Source organism: Callorhinus ursinus, unplaced genomic scaffold, assembly GCF_003265705.2.
Source record: "Callorhinus ursinus isolate GAN/ISIS: 27379988/994484 unplaced genomic scaffold, GSC_fseal_2.0 scaffold35, whole genome shotgun sequence".
In the NCBI taxonomy this organism is placed as follows: domain Eukaryota; kingdom Metazoa; phylum Chordata; class Mammalia; order Carnivora; family Otariidae; genus Callorhinus; species Callorhinus ursinus.
This window is the reverse complement of record NW_027397097.1, coordinates 7,811,964-7,830,117: the sequence shown is the minus strand read 5'-3', so window position 1 is coordinate 7,830,117 and position 18,154 is coordinate 7,811,964. Positions and strand designations below refer to the sequence as shown.

The following is an 18,154-nucleotide window of genomic DNA, read 5'->3' as shown; positions in this document are numbered from 1 at the left end:
ATAATGATGAAAAAGTTTGAAATGTTGCAAGAATTACCAAAATGTGACACAGAGAGACATGAAGTAAACAAATGCTGTTGGAAAAATGGCGCCAGTAGACCTGCTTGATACCAGGTTGCCACCACCCTTCAATTTGCAGACACGCAGTATCTGTGGAGCACAATAAAACCAAGTATGCCTGTGTGCATTTTTATCCATTAAACCTTGCACCAAATGCATGTTATTCTTTCCAATGTTAGCTAATGATTGCAGCACATGTGTACAAGTCGTTCATAAATAGAAATAGATCCAAAGAGCCTGCTCAGACACGTGAACTCTGATTGTGAAGGCAGCGCAAACAAATTGAGATTTTCCACTACTTAGGTGTGTATCTGTGCCAGAGGGTAAGTAGTTTGAGAGGTGAAATGACTTTGCTGAGCTCTCATGGATGATAAATGACAGGTCCTTAATTTGAATCCTGGTTTTCCAGCAGCTGGAGAGAATGGGCAAATCCGTTCCCTGTCGAAACTTTATTTCCTCACCTTCACAATGAGAAGTAGGAAAGTTCAGAAAGGAAGGGCCCCTCTAACATGTCATGACCCAGTGGGTTTCCAAGAATACGTGTATAGATGGAAGACGTCAGGCTAGAAAAGCTGGCTAAGGAAACTGAGGCAGCTCACTGAGGTGGAGAGCTGGAAGGAAAGGACAGGGGACCAGCTGGTGTGGCCAGGCTAGAAGGAAGGTCCTGGAGGCCATGGCGGGGACGGGATCAGGCTTTGATGGGAACCCCCTTGCTGGGCATAGTTTGACAGGCCATGGAGTGGGGCTTCTCATGTGGGCCCAAGTGAGGTTCTTACAAGATGTTGAATAAAGTCTAGTAGATGCTGGAAAGATCCCCAGTCAATCAGCATGAGTTAGCCGAAACAGTTTAAGGATCCGTGTAAGTCAGGCATACAAAATCTATTTAACATATGTAATGCAAAGGAGTGATTTGCATAAACAAGAGTGGCACAGAGTAACCAATACTTTAAATAGGAGAAAAGCGAAGGTTCCTTTTTGCCACCTAGATCCCAAGTGATTATTCCATTCTCCTGAATACCAGTTTCAGTAGCTGTTTTCAGTTAATAACTAAAAAGTTAAAGCTGCAGCTTTCCCCCCTTCACCTTCCTTTATCTGCTCGTGTAATGTGCATCGATTAACAAATCTAACTTTTTTTTGAAGATGTTATTTATTTATTTGACAGTGAGAGAGGGAACACAAGCAGGGGTTGTGGGAGAGGGAGAAGCAGGCTTCCTGCTGAGCAGAGAGCCCGATGCGGGGCTCAATCCCAGGACCGTGAGATCATGACCTGAGCCAAAGTCAGACGCTTAACGGACTGAGCCACCCAGGTGTCCCACAAATCTAACTTAATTCCCAGTGTTCACTGTTTAAAGTCTTAAAAAAAAAAAGGTACAGGCAAGGAAGCCATCAACTCCAAGCGGTAGGGCTGCAAGCTGAAGTGAGACCAGTCCCTCAGGGGTAGGATGCCGTGTTGGCTGACTAGCTAGAAAGGGCCAGCCCCTCCAGACCTCCTTTCCTTGGCCAAATCCCTATCAAGGTCATGTGGCTCCAAGTTCTCAGGCATCACCCCCACCTTCAGCTACAGAAACACATCAGTTCTTTATTCATCCAGTAAATAATGTATCAAGAGCTTACACTGTGCCCTGCATTCAGATTCTAGGGCAAACACCCGTTTTAGTGGAGGCATTCTTCTGCCCACTTAGAAATGAGCATCAGTTGTGCTCAATGCTAGGACTATAGCAGTGAAGGTGATGTGGCGCCTCTCTTCAAGGAGCTCGTGGTCTGCCGAGGAAGAAGATGGCTCCCATGGCACGACAGCACTGAGGTTTTACAGAGGCAGGCCGGAGGGGCGGGAGCAGGGGTACCACTTGGTGAATGCTCCACGTGGGTCCCGAGGGTAAGTAGGCGGTTTTCAGGTGAACGGGATAGGCGGAAGTTTCCATAGAGAGGGAACAGCTCCATGAAGGTTCTGAAAAAAGGTGGGAGAGGGCTACTTGAACTAGATCGGGTAGCACTATATTAACACCATTATACATTCTTAAACATGCATTGGATTCTGTTTGACATCAGGATGGGAAAAATTTCAGCCTGGATGGGCAGTTGAGAATGGCGGTCCAGAGAGCTCAGATGACTCTCCAAAGTCATACCATTAGTTACCAGAGTTAGAACTAGGGACTGACTCCCTGCCCGGGGCGCTTTCCACTACAGCGCCTCCCACATCTCCCTGACCGACACTTGAGGGTCGTTTCTTATTTGCTTGGTTGTGTTTTGAGGTGTTCTGGTCTCTCCAACAGTTTCCTCTCTTGACCCCAAACCTGGTCACTGTGCTCGGGAAGCAGTCAGGCAGATCTTCCTCCTCACTGGTGTCAGGAAGGGTACCTCGGTCAGGTCCTGTGGGATTGGACTAATGCCAGCATGTGTGATGCACCCCTCCCCCCTTGGCCTGGCATGAGCGCTCCTTCCTGGCAGAGTTCCCTCAACCTAATTGCTTGTTTTGTACCCCAGCTGCCTGACATATGCCAAACCCATGTGTTGACTCACTTGTGTCAAAGACAGCTACACTCGAGCATTTCAAATTGGCTCTGGGGAGCTCCGGCAAGCAAGTGGGGACTGTAATTCATGCATTTACAACCCCAGCACATAGCTTATGAAGTAGGTGCCCAGGTTTTTAATTCAAGTGAATTTCAGTGACTGCAGGTACACAACATCGTGGTGAGAGTAAGGACCTGGAAGTGAGAAGTCCTAGCTTGGTGCATCAGTTCAGCCAGTTGAGGTCTTGGCTGTATGACCTTGAGCAAGTCTCTCCTCTCTGCGTTTCAAGTCCTTGATCATTTTTTCACCTAACCGACACTCAGGGAGCAAGATCCCATGCTTACTCTAACCACTGAAGATGTCCCAGCCCTCCTCCGGCTCACACATACACACAAGTGTGTAAATTCAGCTCTGTAAATGTGAATGATAGAATTCTATGACTCTCACGGCCATGGAGAGGTACTTGGAAGTATCTAGAGGAGCCTAGAGGAGAGGTGATTAATTGTGCCAGGAAGAGTCGGTAACAGCCTCGCTGAGGTGATGACAGCTTAGATGGGAATCTGAGGACAGGGAGAAAATAATACCCAGAACTCCATGATGCACAGACAGTGACCAAGGAAAAGCAAAACATGTCAGACATAGGACTGGTCATAAGGGGGTCATGTGAGCCAGCCCGGGAGCCAAATGTGTGACCGTGAGCTGCACCCCACGTTAATGATTTCTCACCGAGGTGGTCTTCCACCATAGAGTTTCAGAGTCAAAGCAGCAGCTATTTCTTAGCCACATTGACCCTTAGTGTGGGGTCAGTGTTCCAGGGGTGCACAGAAGCTGGCTCACGCCAGCTCGCAGGAGTTGAGAATGAAATGTTCAGGAATTCTGCAAGCTAGTGTTTGAACACTACTGTTATTAAAAAATTAAATTATATGAAATTAAAAGTAAATGAGTTACATTAAAAACAAAGGTAACAAATAATCCAAGCCCATCACTTCCTAATTATTTTACTGTATTTTACTATTATCTTTGCTCCTGAGTTTCTTAGGACTATTGTGTCTCTGGTGGAAATACTATATAATGGGGTCCTCCCGTGCATCTCTTCCCAACTCTGGGTTCAGTGGCATCTCATTAAGAGTGTGAAATCAGCCATGGCAGAAGTATTTACACCACAGAAATAAGCAAAGGCTACAAATTCAAGCTATTTTTCTTTTGAAAGCCGATTGTTAAATGTTTACCAGTACACCACGGGTGGTGTCCATTAAATAAATGGGAAAGCATTTGGAAGCCCAGCACCCACACCTTTTCCAACCTCCCTGGACAAAAACACATGGCAGGAGACACATTTTGGAGGTCTCCACAGAGCAGACTTCTCCCATCTCCTTTGTCCCAGAGAAGTCTTCATGTTAAATTGGGTCTTCTTGACAACTGAAAATCATGGTCAAACAGAAGGAGGATGGAAGTGTTTTTCTCCAGGGCTTAATTCCTGAGCCAAATGCCTGTTTTGGCAAGAGGCCTCTGTGGTGTACAGGGGTACGGCAAGTCAACTTAATCTTCTCCAGAACCCAAAGCAGTCTACAGGAGCCCGGGCTAAAATTACATCTGCTCTGGCTTGCCCAAGCAAAGGCTACATGATAGCCAAATGGTGCTGATTTAATGTTTCCCAATTATCAGGAAATCCCTAAGGAGAGATAAATCAGAGGAGGCTGGCCCGCATGTGTATGAGGGGGAGCAGCCAAGGGCAGCCCCCAAAAGGAAACCATCCCCAGAGGGCTGGTGATTGTCCAGGCAGAATCTGAAGGCACATATGTCAGGAGAAGGCTGGATAGTAGCCAGCACCGGGAGATGAGATCTGTTAGTAATTCTCTGGAAGGACAAAGTTCCAGCAATAAGAAATTCAATTTTCTTCCATTAAAGAAAGCATCTCTCAGTACCAGCTGAATATAATTGATGGAATAAATCTTTCCCATTAGTGGAGAGATAATTTCACATAAATGTATTGGGAGACCTTCAGAGCAGGACTGAGAGTCTTTGCTGAGCCTCACCGCTTAACTTGTTTGTCATGTAATTGCATTTAGACCAAGGGCCTCCTAAGGAAACCACTGACTGAATTAGCATTAACCAGATTGTGTATAGAGAGGTGAGATGGGGTGGGGCAGGGCGTGGCGGGGCGGGGGAGGGGAGCTTGATGCATTGTGGGTAGTTGTTCTTGCCTTCAGAAAACACAAGCCGACACTAGCAAGACCAGCTGCTTACAAGCCTGGTGTTAATTGCTTTTCTCGTCAAACAGAGAAAAGTTTATCACTCTAGGAAGGTAGAGATGTAAGTACCTAATAAAGCAGAGGCTGAGTCTGAGATCTTTTTTTTATGAATGCCCACAGGTCTCATCAGTAGCTCTTCCCTAGGCCAGAATAAAAGAGCCTTCTGAACCAAGGCGGGTGGAAAAAGTTGTCTGGTTACTCGCACTTGCGTATTTGCCTCAGATTTGTCTTGTCAGTGAGGGCTGTCTCCCTAGGGCCCTGATACCTTAGGATGTTGACCCTGTTGAGCACACTGCCAGTGGTAAACAGACTCATCTAGAGTTGGACCCAGAGTTGTGAGCCCTGGATTCGGGGCCTGGCTCCACCACTACCCCGCTGTGTGGCTTGGGGGCAAATAACATAATGTCTGTGGACCTCAGTTTCCTCCTCTTCCACTAACTCAGTGGTTTTCCAGCTGGCTTTTCTCTGGCTTCTCCTGAGACTAAGACTCCAGAGCTGCCTTCAGAATCACCCCAAATCTCTTTTTCATCTAGAGAGATCTTGTTTTTATTTGTTGGGTCCTTATAAAATATCATCTGGTAAAAAGTTTCCCTTTCTGATATATCTGAAAAACCATCATTCTAGATGATCTCTAATTGTCCCACTTATTCACTCAATCCACCATTTTTTCGAAACAATGACCTAGTACTCATTAGGCGTTTCCAGGCACTACGGAGAGAAGGAAAGAAAGAGCCCTCGACCCCGCCCTCAAGGAGCTCCCGATCTAGTGGAGAGGAGAACCGTGTGTAAGTGGTAGGGTAGCAAGGTGTTTGTGTCAGGCTTTGGAAGAAAGTAACTAGTGCCAATTAGGGCCATCAAGACAGGCCTCAGGGAAGAGGTGTCATTTGAAGCTGGGTCATGAAGGATGGGAGTGTTGGGGGAGGGCTGCAGGAGTGACATCCGTGGCAGGTGGGAGAACACTGCACAGACATGGAGGCCTAGGCTACATGTGCCTGGCAGGTTTGGGGAAAACAGAGGGTTTGTTGTCTGGAATATAGTGGGAAAGTGGGAGTGGGGATTTGGGGAGATGCCAGAGGTTCCAGAACCCACTCCAGGGAGATGCTAGCATCTGTCCTTCTCCTGTTTCTAAAGCCCGATGAGAGGAATTGCTGTCTGTCCTGTTCTCTTTCTTGTATGCCCACCTCCAGTGAGCCTATTAGCAACAGTAATAACCACTGCCATTTATGGAGCTCACTCTGTACCAGGATACAAAAACAGAGGCTCAGAGAGCCGTCACATACTTTTGCCACTTTAGAGAGCTCAAAAATGACAGAGCTGAGAGTTGAACCCACGTCACATGACTGCAGATCCTCAGACAGGACTCCACCGTGCAGCCCTCTTGTATCAGCTTATCTCCTTACGGTATAACATAGTATCCTTAGAGAATGACCTCTGAGTAAGGTATCTGAAAACATCTCCCAGGAATAAGGCTTTCAAGGACACTTTGATGTCTTAAATTGGGGCACTATGAAAAAAAGGAGGTTATTATTCCTCTTGAGTGAAGACGATGAGCCCCTGGGTACCAAGATATGTCTGAGCAGCCTGCCTTCGGTCCTCTGGCCTCCAAGGGTTCCCTGCCAGCCAGGGTTTTGAGCATGCAAAGCAGATCACGTAACTGTCTCTTCTCTACCCACAGGCATGCTTGTGTCATTCGTGGTCAAGTGATGACGTCAGATGGGACCCCACTGGTTGGTGTGAATATCAGCTTCGTCAATAACCCTCTCTTTGGATACACAATCAGCAGGCAAGATGGCAGGTAGGAGACCTTTTGAGGAGCAGGGTTAATGATGGTCCTGTTCTCATGGCCTTGCCACATGGCTGCTGCTGTAATGACCAACGTGGAAAGAGGCTGGGACCTGAGTTCAGAGGCCCAGCTCTGGAACTCACTAGCTGTAAGACCTTGTATCTGACTCTGGCCTAAGTCCCTTTGGCTAAAAATTAAGCAGTTTCTTCTCATCTGGTTCTCAGAGTAAGTATAGGGCACCTTATACATACTATCCTGCTCCATGGCTTATAATATCAAATACTATCACATGGACCACACTTTCTACAGACCAGACAAGTCCAGAAATGTTATCCTTCCTGCTGTGTGGTTTCCACGCACAACCACGTAGGTCTGTGGAAGCCACTGGGTGATGACACAACTCTGCCCTTTGGGTCCCTGTGAGAACCGTCTGTAGAGGGAAGTAAAGATTCTTTAGTCATGCTAGCTCTTCCGTTTGCTGGACAGTTCTCCTCACCTCTCAAGGCCTCAACTTCTTCACTGGTGAGTGGTCCTAATACTAGCATCTCACAAACTCGTTGTAAAGATTACGTTCCATGATGGATATGGAAGCACCTTGCACATAGTGGGTGTTTAATAAATCTTACTTTCCCTGCCCCACCCTGGCTCATTGCTTTATTGCCAGGGTCTGGCACAAGGTAAGGATGCAATAAATATTAGCCATTTGTTAAAATTACTAATTATTAAATGATGAGAAGGTGCTGAATACGGTACTAGCCAAGGGAATATTTTGGAGAAAAGGGGAACGGAAGGAGGAAAGTGGAATATTTAGGCTGTCAGTGGTGACAGGTTCCCGATTTTTAATAAAATCAGGTGGTGGCAGTCCATCTGGCTAAGTGTGGGCCCATAAGGTTGATTTTCACTCTGTGTTGGAAATTATGCTCCAGCCTGATTGATTTTAGCACCTCTTTAATCCAATATCAGATGTGAACATGTCCCGGCTGAGGTGATAATGAAGTAGAGGCTCATCTGTTTGTAGACATGTGTGCCTCTTAGACAGCGTGGCAAGCTTGGCGTGGGGAGCCCCCCGCCCCAGAATGGGAAGGGGCCCAGCTAGAAGGGGCTGGCAGCCGGTCCTGGGAATAATAGGCCCAGCCCAGACCATAGCCTCCTGCCCCGGCACATCCCATCCCAGGAAGCACGTCAGTACAGACGTTCGCTACACCATGGGAGAGTATCCTTTCTCATGCTCTGTCTTTACCACCTGCCAGCCTGGGGCTGCCTGCTCTATGGAAATGGCAGATGTGAGCATCCTAGGCAACAGGTATTCTGGCCACATCATTACCTGCTGTGAAACAGTCATCAAAAAAGAGCCGTGGGGACTGCTCTTTTTTTGCCATGAAATGTGCCTCTCACTCACGTGAGATGGCAAACTGTCAATCCTTTGCCCTGCTGTGCTGGGTCAGAGTGGTTCCGTAAAACACCCCAGAGTCACGTAAGTCTCGTGGCCCTTGGGAAAATCCCACTCTACCCGCTCCAGGCTTGGATTCCTCCCGTGTGTGCTGCCCCCGTGATCTCTATGGCCTCCTGACAGCATGGGGGGGCCTAGAAGGAAGTGTCAGCCACATTTTGGTCATCAGCCTACTAAATCATGTCATAGGAACCAGAGTTGCTGACACTTAGAACTTGAGTTTCAAAGCAGTTCTCACCAGTGCTTTATGGGGCTTGACTTTTCTTCCCAGTGTAGACACTGTATCACGTATAAGAGAGTCATTACGTATTCTCCAGGTGCCTGATAATTCCAGTTTGTTAAGTGTGAATGGGCAGCATCTTGCCCATTTCCCTCCCACTTCCCTGACTCACCTTCTTTTGTACCTCTCACACCACAGGAGAACCCGTAAAGCTAGAGACGTCGTCTGGAGGTAACAGGATATGCAAGTCCCGGGAGCAATTCTACCGCAGCTTTGTCTCCCTCACTTTCCAGGCAGGCCCCATCCTACCCTTCCTCACCCAGGGCCCCCTCCACACACGACCATACTGAAATACTAGACATCTAGTCTTAACCAGAGCCACAGAGATCATTAAAAAGATGAAAAATAGAAGTCATGAAGACAAATTTTAAAAGAATAGCAGACAAGAGAGGCAGTTCAGGCTCGTTGAATTGAAAAATGGGGTTATACGGAGCATGATGTCCTGGGAGTGGGGCCCTGGGCTTTCCCCATCCATTATCCCATGTCTAATTAATAACTCTGCCAAGTGATTATGATCAGCAGCTTCATTTTACATGAGGAGATTGAGGCTCAGACAGGTGACATAACTCACCTATGTTACATAAGTGGCAGTGCTTGGACCGGCCTTCAGCTGTCTGGGCTTCATCTGAGAACCAGGTCTTCCCTTTGGGGTCGGATTCACACCCATGTCCACAGCCTGGCTCTTGGCAAGACCAGCTGCCCCCAGCTCGCTCAGCACCTCGAGAAGCCTTCTTTTCATGTTTGTTTTCACTTCCTCCCCACACTTGTCCTCTCATGAAAGGAGCTTGTAAGTTGGGCCAAAATTCTGTGTGATGGTTAAAAATTCTCTGTCAAAGTACAGATGCTATTCAGTTCTGTGATAGGAAAGTTGTTCTCTGGGTATTTCCCCAAAACCATGGATATTCTTCTAGAGAGCCGAAACCTAAACTCTTGATTCAAAATAAACTCTCTCACTGCTTATTGAAGGATGGTGCTGTCCCACTTCCTCTTCCCGAGTGTGGGTCTAAAAAGGGCTGAGTGGTTTGAAAAGCAGGCCAAGTGGGTAAAAAGCTTCAGCAAAAGACAGAAAAGTCAGGCTCTGGAGCCTAGAAACCTGAATCTGGGAGCATTGTCTACCAAGCAGGATTTGGCACCAGATCAGGGCAGTTGTGCAAAATTCCTAGAAGAAGGAAGAGCAGGCTGGAGCAGTGAGCCCATCCCTAGGGACAAAGGTGAGGTCCTGTGTTAGAGTCTCTAAAACCAACTGCATGGGTGAATGTTGGGGTGACTTATAATAACAGCCAAAGTAAGAAGGAACCCAGGGTGTTTCGTGGACAGTCAATTCAGAAGAAATTGGCAGCATCACTCATGCATTCATTCAGTAAACTATAACCATCAAGCACGGCACTAGCTTCTGGAAAGACGGAGGAATCATTGTCCCCGGGCTGGAGCATTAAACACAGTATAAGTGGGCCATAAGGGGGAGTGTACAAGGTGCCCTGGGAGCCCAAGGGAGGGAGCTGGAATTCTGTCGGGCCAAGGAGTTAGCAGGAGTTCTCCAATCCAAATAGCAAGATGAGGACAGGGCTTGAAAATGCATCCTATGGATATTAAGGAGGGTATTTGTTATGATGAGCCCTGGGTGTTACATGTAAGTGATGAATCACCAAATTCTATACCTGAAACCAATATTACACTGTATGTTTTGTTTTGTTTTAAGATTTTATTTATTTATTTGACAGAGAGAGACACAGCGAGAGAGGGAACACAAGCAGGGGGAGTGGGAGAGGGAGAAGCAGGCTTCCCGCTGAACAGGGAGCCCGATGCGGGGCTCGATGCCAGGACCCTGGGATCATGACCTGGGCCGAAGGCAGACGCTTAACGACTGAGCCACCCAGGCACCCCTACACTATATGTTAACTAACTAAATTTAAATACAAGTTTGGAAGAAAAAACAATAAAAAGAAAATGTATCCTAAAGTAGTAGCTAAAAGGGCTTTGTCCAGACATCAGAGCCAGGAGGTGGCAGGTGGACAGAACCACTGTTTCTAAGTCCTGAAGGACTTCTGTCAAAGGCAGAAGGGACACCCCAGTCTGAAGTCACCCCAGCAGGTAGAGCAAGGCCCCGTGGCTAAGTAGCTAGATGGAGAGGCACCCAGGCTCAATTCCCCAAAAAAAGGCCTAACAGTCAGAACTAACCAAAGACGGAACAGTCCTGCCATGGATATAGCAAGTTCCTCATCACTGGAAGCATGCAAGTAGGAACCAAATGGCCCCTTGGTGGTGATTCTGTAGAAGAAAAGCATCAGACCGGGAGAGGTCCGTGAACGAAGGCTGGGTGGCCGGCTCTCAGGGACACGGTCAGAGATCTCGCCTCAGTAGGGAGTTTGGGGCAATCTTCCTCTTCCCTTTCCCGCTTCGCAGGTACTGTCATTCTAATTGTGCCCGTCGCTGAATTGCTTAGCCATTTTCTAATTCCAGAGGCCTGTATTGACTCATCTATCACAATCAGAGCTAAAATTGCCATGGGCTCATAGAATCTTAGTGACTTAAGAATAATCCATTTGAGGGCACCTGGGTGGCTCAGTTGATTAAGCGACTGCCTTCGGCTCAGGTCATGATCCTGGAGTCCCGGGATCGAGTCCCACATCGGGCTCCCTGCTCAGTGGGGAGTCTGCTTCTCCCTCTGACCCTCCCCCCTCTCATGCTCTCTGTCTCATTCTCTCTCTCAAATAAATAAATAAAATCTTTAAAAAAAAGAATAATCCATTTGAAATTCAAGAAACAAAACAAATGAACAAAGAAAGAGAAAAGGGGGCAATCACATTAGAAAAAAAAGAAAGAAAGAAAAGCCCAGGCTCTTAAATTCAGAGAACAAATATTGTTGCCAGGTGGGGCGTGGTGGGGGGGGGGGGGGGGGAATGGGTAAAATAAAGTGGACCAAGAATACATTTATCTTGGTGAGCCCGAGAAATGTATGGAATTGCTGAAGCATTATATTGTACACCTGAACCTAATATAACACTGTATGTAAACTATACTTGAATAAAAAATTTATCCATTTGAACCTTTCCATTTTAGAGATGAGAAAATTAAGGATCAGAGAGGCTAAGCGATGTGCTCAAGATCACACAGTATCTCACGGCAGAGGCAGGACTAGGCTTAGGGCTCCTGATAATAGGGCAGGATCTGTTCCAACTTGTCCTGCTGACCTTTCCCTGGGCTTCAGCCCCAAGAGGCCCTAAGTACCAGAAGCAGCGGGGCAGAGGCCCATCGTCTGTCCTCTGTCCTGGCAAATGGCTCTCCATAGCAGTGATTATTCATGTTGATTTTGGAAAAATCTCTATAATGAATCATTTTTGCAAAAACAAACAGTGCTTTCTGGAATCTCTGTTGCTGTTTGTGGCTTTCGTGAGGTCTTTAAGTTTTAGGGCCCCCTCAACAAGTACGCAGTACTTTGGTGTAATTCTTTGCTCCTGTCCCCCCCCCCGCCCCCGCTCCTCCTCCCCCTCATCGCCTGTCTCCTGCTCTTCCTGCCCCCCTCTTCTTTCCATCCCTCCCCTCCCAAACAGCTTTGACCTGGTCACAAACGGCGGCGTCTCCATCATCCTCCGGTTCGAGCGGGCACCTTTCATCACACAGGAGCACACCCTCTGGCTGCCTTGGGATCGCTTCTTCGTCATGGAAACCATCATCATGCGCCACGAAGAGAATGAGATCCCCAGCTGTGACCTGAGCAACTTCGCCCGCCCCAACCCTGTCGCGTCCCCGTCCCCACTGACGTCCTTCGCCAGGTCCTGTGCAGAGAAAGGCCCCATCGTTCCAGAAATTCAGGTACCCAGCCTTCTTAACTGTATTGCTCCATGCTTTTGTTCCACTGGTGGGGAGGCGGGTCTCAGAGCCGGAGTGGGGGGGGAGATCCCATCAGCGCTCCCTGCAGAATCCAGCTGCCAGGCCCCACAACACCCTCTTACACACTTAAAACACACCAGCACCTGAAGGTGCCTGGCACACTCCAGCACAGAGTGAATTCCTGCTCCCTTTCATCTGCCATCCAGTTCCCTTCCACTTTCCTCTACCCCGCCCCCCGCCTCCAATGTCCCCCTCTATCGTAAAAAATATTTATGATGATTTTTTATGCTATTATGATGATAGGGTCTGCCTAGAGGAGTAAGACAGAGGAGCATCATAAGAAAGAGTAAACGTGAAAATATATATGAGGTGCTTAGCACAATGTGTAGTGCTTAGTAAGTGCTCAATAAATTTTAGCCAGTATTATTATTATTATTATTATTATTATTATTACTATTATTATTGTTTTACACACACTGCCTTCATGCCAGTCAAGGACTGCTTTGGCTCAAGTCTACATGCAAGCGCTTTACTTAATTATCATTAAAAGGAAGTAATTCGGGAAAAGATGCATTTTAATGGAACGGAAATCAAGCTAGATTCTTTGCCTAACGGAGCTGTGCAGAGTTAAATGTCTCCCGCCATCCCAGCCCAATTTCTCATGGCAGGAACAAATGCCAGGGGAAGACAGAGACAGCAGGGAGAGGCCCCAGCCTGGCTCGCTTGCCCAACCAGAGCTCGGGCCGTGTGCATGTTAATGGGTTGCTGGTGCCCGCAGAGCAGGGAGCGTAGACATTTTTGTGTGTATGTTCCATGCCTGGCCCAGCAGACACATCTCTGTGAGTGGCTTTCAGGCACCAGGGCACAAGAAGGACATATGACCGTTTTGAAATTCTCGTTGCACCCACAGGTTGAAACCCTCACTCCTTTTCAGAGATGCAGTGCTTGTCTCCTGTCTCAACTACCAGGCTGACCTTTCCTTTGAAATGGTTGTCAGTGAAGACAGAGCTTGCTGGAGAGAAGTAATTTGTTACTCAACCCTGGTTCAGCTCCAGCTAGACACTTTCCCAGGAGCAGGGACTTAGGAACAAATGAGGTTAAAGGTCCGACCCTCTTCACAGTGCTCCCTGGGCTGGGTGTCTCTGAGCCCAGCTGGGTCACAAACCTTGCTTATTATCAGATTTATGAAACACAAGAAAACAAGCTCCTGGGTTTTCCCAGTCCTATCATTGGCTGGCCTTCGCAAGCACTAAGAGATGTACATTTTAAAGGGTATGTTGAGGAGAAATACATATTTATGAGAGCATCAGGATGGCACTCAAACCCTACCTGTGGTTCACCGGGGTGGAGAGCCTGCTTTGCCTAGAACTTGCAAGCTGCTTTTTAGAAAGATTGCTTTGCTTTAGGCCCAAGCCCTAAAATTTCATGTGTTCCGAATGGGGTGGGGAGAGAGTTCACATCCATCTATGATACAAGATGGACAGAAAGGAAAAAGCTTTCTTTGCGAAGGCCTGGTTTCTCCATGAACACAAGAATAGAATGATTCTTTTGTCCTTTTAATGGATACGTTAGCCTCAGTTGATTTAACGTCCCCTTCTTGAAACAGAGCCCAGAGCATCAAGCTGATAAAAGTTCTCTGCTCTTGCCATGTGCCTGAGCATCCTGGCGTTGATTTTCAAGTTTCCATCTTGGAACTGAGCCCGCTGCACCCAGTAGATCAAGTGCTGCCTTCCCCACCATTCCGTTCATCTAGCACTTCGGTGAACCGGGGCACAGAAACTCCATGCTGCCAATTCGACCTCTTTCGGTGGTGAGCTGGGGGGGCTTCGGCCACAGGTCCTCGGCAGGCTGTGCTCTCAACGCTGCATAATTATTTGGCCAACCTCTCATCACGGTCTCTGTTTACTTTCCCGAAGAGGACATCCATTGGAGGCTCTCACTTTAGGGAAGTTTTGAGGGAGACACTATCCTTCCTGCGGAGGCAGCTGTCCGCATTAGTCTGAGGGAAAGGTCTTTCTTCCTATTCTCTCCGGTCCCAGCACCAGCACCAGTAACAGCACCGTCGTCCCGCTTACTGAGCCCCTGTTACGAGCTGGGCACTTTCTGTAGGTGACCCTACTCCGCCCTCACACCAGTGGAAAGGAGAGGAAACTGAGATTCGGCGGCTTACGTGAGTTTCTCGGATGACATCCCCAGTGAATGAGAGGCACCATGACGATAAATATTGTACACGCATTATCCTATGTGTTCCTCTCAGTAATGCAACAGGGTGAGCATCCTCGTCCCCGCTGAATGGGGGAGAAGCCAAGGCTCACTGAGGCCGCGTTGTACCACACGGAGCCGGCCCCCGGAAACCAGGCCTTCCACCTTGGTTCCCTCCTCCTCCTGCTCCTCTTCACACTCTGCCTCCCCGTCTTCCTTCTGCTCTCTTTTCTAGTTCCTGCTCCTCCTCCCCGCTCAGGCCCCGCTCTCTGCTCCCTCCTCCGCCTCTCAGGCACCCAGAGCGCGGGGGCCTGACATTTCCCCTCCTCCCATGAGTCCCTGACCATCACTTGCTGTGTAATGTTTCTCTAGGCTTTGCAGGAGGAAATCGCTATCTCTGGCAGCAAGATGAGGCTGAGCTACCTGAGCAGCCGTACCCCTGGCTACAAGTCTGTCCTGAGGATCAGCCTCACCCACCCTACCATCCCCTTCAACCTCATGAAGGTGCACCTCATGGTGGCCGTTGAGGGCCGCCTCTTCAGGAAGTGGTTTGCTGCAGCCCCGGACTTGTCCTATTATTTCATCTGGGACAAGACAGACGTCTACAACCAGAAGGTGTTTGGGCTCTCGGAAGCCTTTGGTAAGCATCTCAGGCGCAGGATGCAAGGCCATCCCCAGAGAGACAGTAGCACTTGGGGGCACGGGGCTCTTTCTCCATCTCCCTTGTTTCTTCTTCCTCCCTTCCTCTTCTCAGAAATACCTACAGCTTAGTTGGCCTCCAAGTCTTTTCAGGGACCATCCGTGACCTCAAAGAATGCACTCAAAGACCTAAATGTAAAAAAGTTGATCATTAAAAAAAGGGGGTTACAAAACCAAAAGGGCCCTTGCAGAGCACTGTAATGGTATGTGATGGGTGAAGAGACGCTTTGTGCCACAAAGATAGAGCTGTGTGGGCATTGACCCGGCCCCTCACAACCATCTGGCCCCAACGTACCCATTAAAAATGTGCGAGTCTGGAGCTCCTGGGCTTCCTCAGTTGTTTGAGATGCAGGAGCTAAGATTCTTTCTTCATCAGAAGGGCTTATTTGTCTCTTTAGGTCATTTACAGTCAGGGAGGTTCTCTCCTTGTTGCTGTCTATTTTTAAGATGAAGCAGAAGGTGACTGTGGCCTCACGTGGGTGCCAGCCCCACTGAGACGTCGGCCTTCAGGGGCGGGCTGTGTTCATTCCAGCTTCCGTATAGAGCCGTGTCCCAGGAAGGGTTCAGAGCTGGACTGCTGGCAGACCTACCCCCTGCAGGACTAGTCCCCCCCCCCCCCCCCCGCCGCCCAAGCATGGAGAGGATTAGCCCAGGGAATTCCTTCTCATCTTGAACCCTGCTCCAATGTCATTCCCCTGCTAGATTCAGCAAAGGCAGAATGAGGAAGCAGAGGAGAAATCATGTTGTAAAAGAAAGAGAAAAAGGGAGGGAAGGCAGGCAGGTAGTCATGAAGGGAATGTGTGCCAAAGGAAGCAGAGAGGTGAGGGGGCTCCCCAAGGATGGATGAGGAAGGAACAGAGCTGGACTCATCACAGACCTCCCCTAGTTGGGCATCCCACCCTACCTCGCAAGGGCATGTTGGGAGCAAAGATGCCGTGTCTCCATTCACTCTCCCTTCTGCAACTCAAACTGCTTCCGGAGTCTCTTCAAAAACAATGAAACCTCACAAACTCTTCTGGTGAAATGAGTATCCTTCGTGGCCACCAGCCAGGGAAAAAGGGAAGCGTCTGCACAGTGGGACTTCCAAGGGCAGAGGCTCACTTTCCTGAGCTGACAGGTGACCAGGAGGAGGCGGAGAGGCTGCTAGCACAACTCAGCATGACTCCTGGTTACAGGGAAGATGTCCCTGTGGGCATTGCCCTCCTGCCGTATTTGGCCATCAACCTTTTATGGCACCTAGGGCAACTTTTTCAGAAGCTGCCCAATTGTTAATTCCTGCCTTGAACATGTGATAGGATATTGCCCACTTGGCGAATAGTGTCTGCACAGGAGGATACTTGAAAGAAATGGTATTCCTGTCTCTGCTAGATCCTTTCCATAGGACAGTTACAGGCTTTTTTACAAACCCAGGCGTGGGACGCCTGCCATGGTTAGCCTGCATCCTGGTGCCCTTCCACGGAAGCCTGGATTTATGAAACAAAGTGAAGCCAGGGGATTTTCAAGCTTTGAGGCCTCAAAGCAACTTCCAGCTTTCAAAGTACCTAACTGAGCTCCTTTTCCATGTATTCATTATAAACAATATTGAATTTTTTTCTCTAGTAAAGTAACATCATTATCATTCATAAAAATTTGATAAGTGGACAAAAATGTAAATAAAGTCATATTTGTTTCTATAAATAATACCTCTACTTGTTAACATTTAAATTTATTTTCTTCCTTTGTGTATAGTTATTTTGTGTGTGTAGATTTTTTTTAAGCACAGATATAATACTGTATATAAGCAGTCTTTCCAACTTAGCATTATTCCATAAACATTTTCTGTGTCACCCCATTATCTTCATAACCAAAATATCTGGTGGTGGCATAATATTCCTCAAGGGGGTACACTCTGATGGGCTCAACCTCTAGCCCCTTTTGAATTTTTAGATTACTTCCAATTTGCACTATTATAAATAATGCTGCAGTGAAGATTTTTGTGCCTAAAGTATTTTCCATACTAGAGGATCATGTCCCGGGAATCCATTCACCTGGGTCCTTTTTAAGATGGTTAGTGGATTTCCTTTAACTTTTCCTAATAATGCACAATTGCTCTTTGAAAAGAGGATATTCAGGCTCGGCATCTCTGGGCTAGTACTGTACATACATCTGGTTCCCGCTAAGAATTAGGATCCTTTCTCCTTTCCTACAAAAGATAAGCCAGAGCCTTGCATGCAGATCAAAGCCAAAGCAGAGGCTTTGCTCACCCGTGCATTTTGCACCTTTTGTTTTCTACAGTTTCTGTGGGCTATGAGTATGAATCCTGCCCAGATCTGATCCTCTGGGAAAAAAGAACAGCTGTGCTGCAGGGCTATGAAATCGATGCTTCCAAGCTGGGAGGATGGAACCTGGACAAACATCATGCCCTCAACATCCAAAGTGGTGAGTGCGTGAAGAGAATTCCAGCAGCCAGGCCACGGGTGTGACCCTGGTCTCATATCCTTCATGCCCTGCCAGATTAAAAAAAAAAAAAAAACGCACACTTCAAATTACAGGGGCTCATGTGTGATCAGTTGTCCGAAGGATTAGTCAACAGAGATGTCCCTTGGGAGCCTGCTCTGTGCTTGTCACTGCTGTGCACTGGGGATGCAGAAATGAAAGGCCTCAAGAGTTGACACTCTGGTGAGACACCAGACACTTCCCAGGCGGTCTCCATGCGGTGCCATCCCACACAAAAGCACAGGACCCTGGGGCATGGAACGGGGGCACCTCAGCCTCTTGGTTAAGCAGAGTTTTCTCCAAAGAGAACCTCTGAACTGAGTCGCAAAAGGTCTGTAGGATCAGCCCTATATATCAAGTAGGGAGAACATTCTAGGCAGAAGGCACAGTATGTGCCAAACAAAGCACAAAAGCCTGAAAGAAGAATAATTGGAGAGAAGGTTCACTGTGGTTTGACCAAAGGTTGAAATGAAGGCAAGAGCAAAAGCCAAAGCTGGGGCTGGAGCAGCTAGAGGTCAGGCTGAGAGGATTAGGACTTTGAACTTCATCCAGAGGCAGATGTCAAGCCTGTGAAAGGTTCCAAGCATGCAAGTGACACAATCAGCTCTGTA

General features: G+C 47.9%; 1 protein-coding gene across 2 annotated transcripts in view; it reads left to right on the top strand.

The window, feature by feature from the left end:
- TENM4 (teneurin transmembrane protein 4) overlaps nucleotides 1–18,154 on the top strand; it is a 714,583-nt gene that overhangs the window by 634,945 nt on the left and 61,484 nt on the right. For both annotated transcript variants that reach the window (XM_073879780.1, XM_073879779.1), the window contains 4 exons: nucleotides 6,499–6,618; nucleotides 11,888–12,149; nucleotides 14,742–15,009; nucleotides 17,343–17,486. In XM_073879780.1, the coding sequence (XP_073735881.1) occupies nucleotides 6,499–6,618; nucleotides 11,888–12,149; nucleotides 14,742–15,009; nucleotides 17,343–17,486 (794 nt within the window). The remainder of the gene's footprint in view (nucleotides 1–6,498; nucleotides 6,619–11,887; nucleotides 12,150–14,741; nucleotides 15,010–17,342; nucleotides 17,487–18,154) is intronic.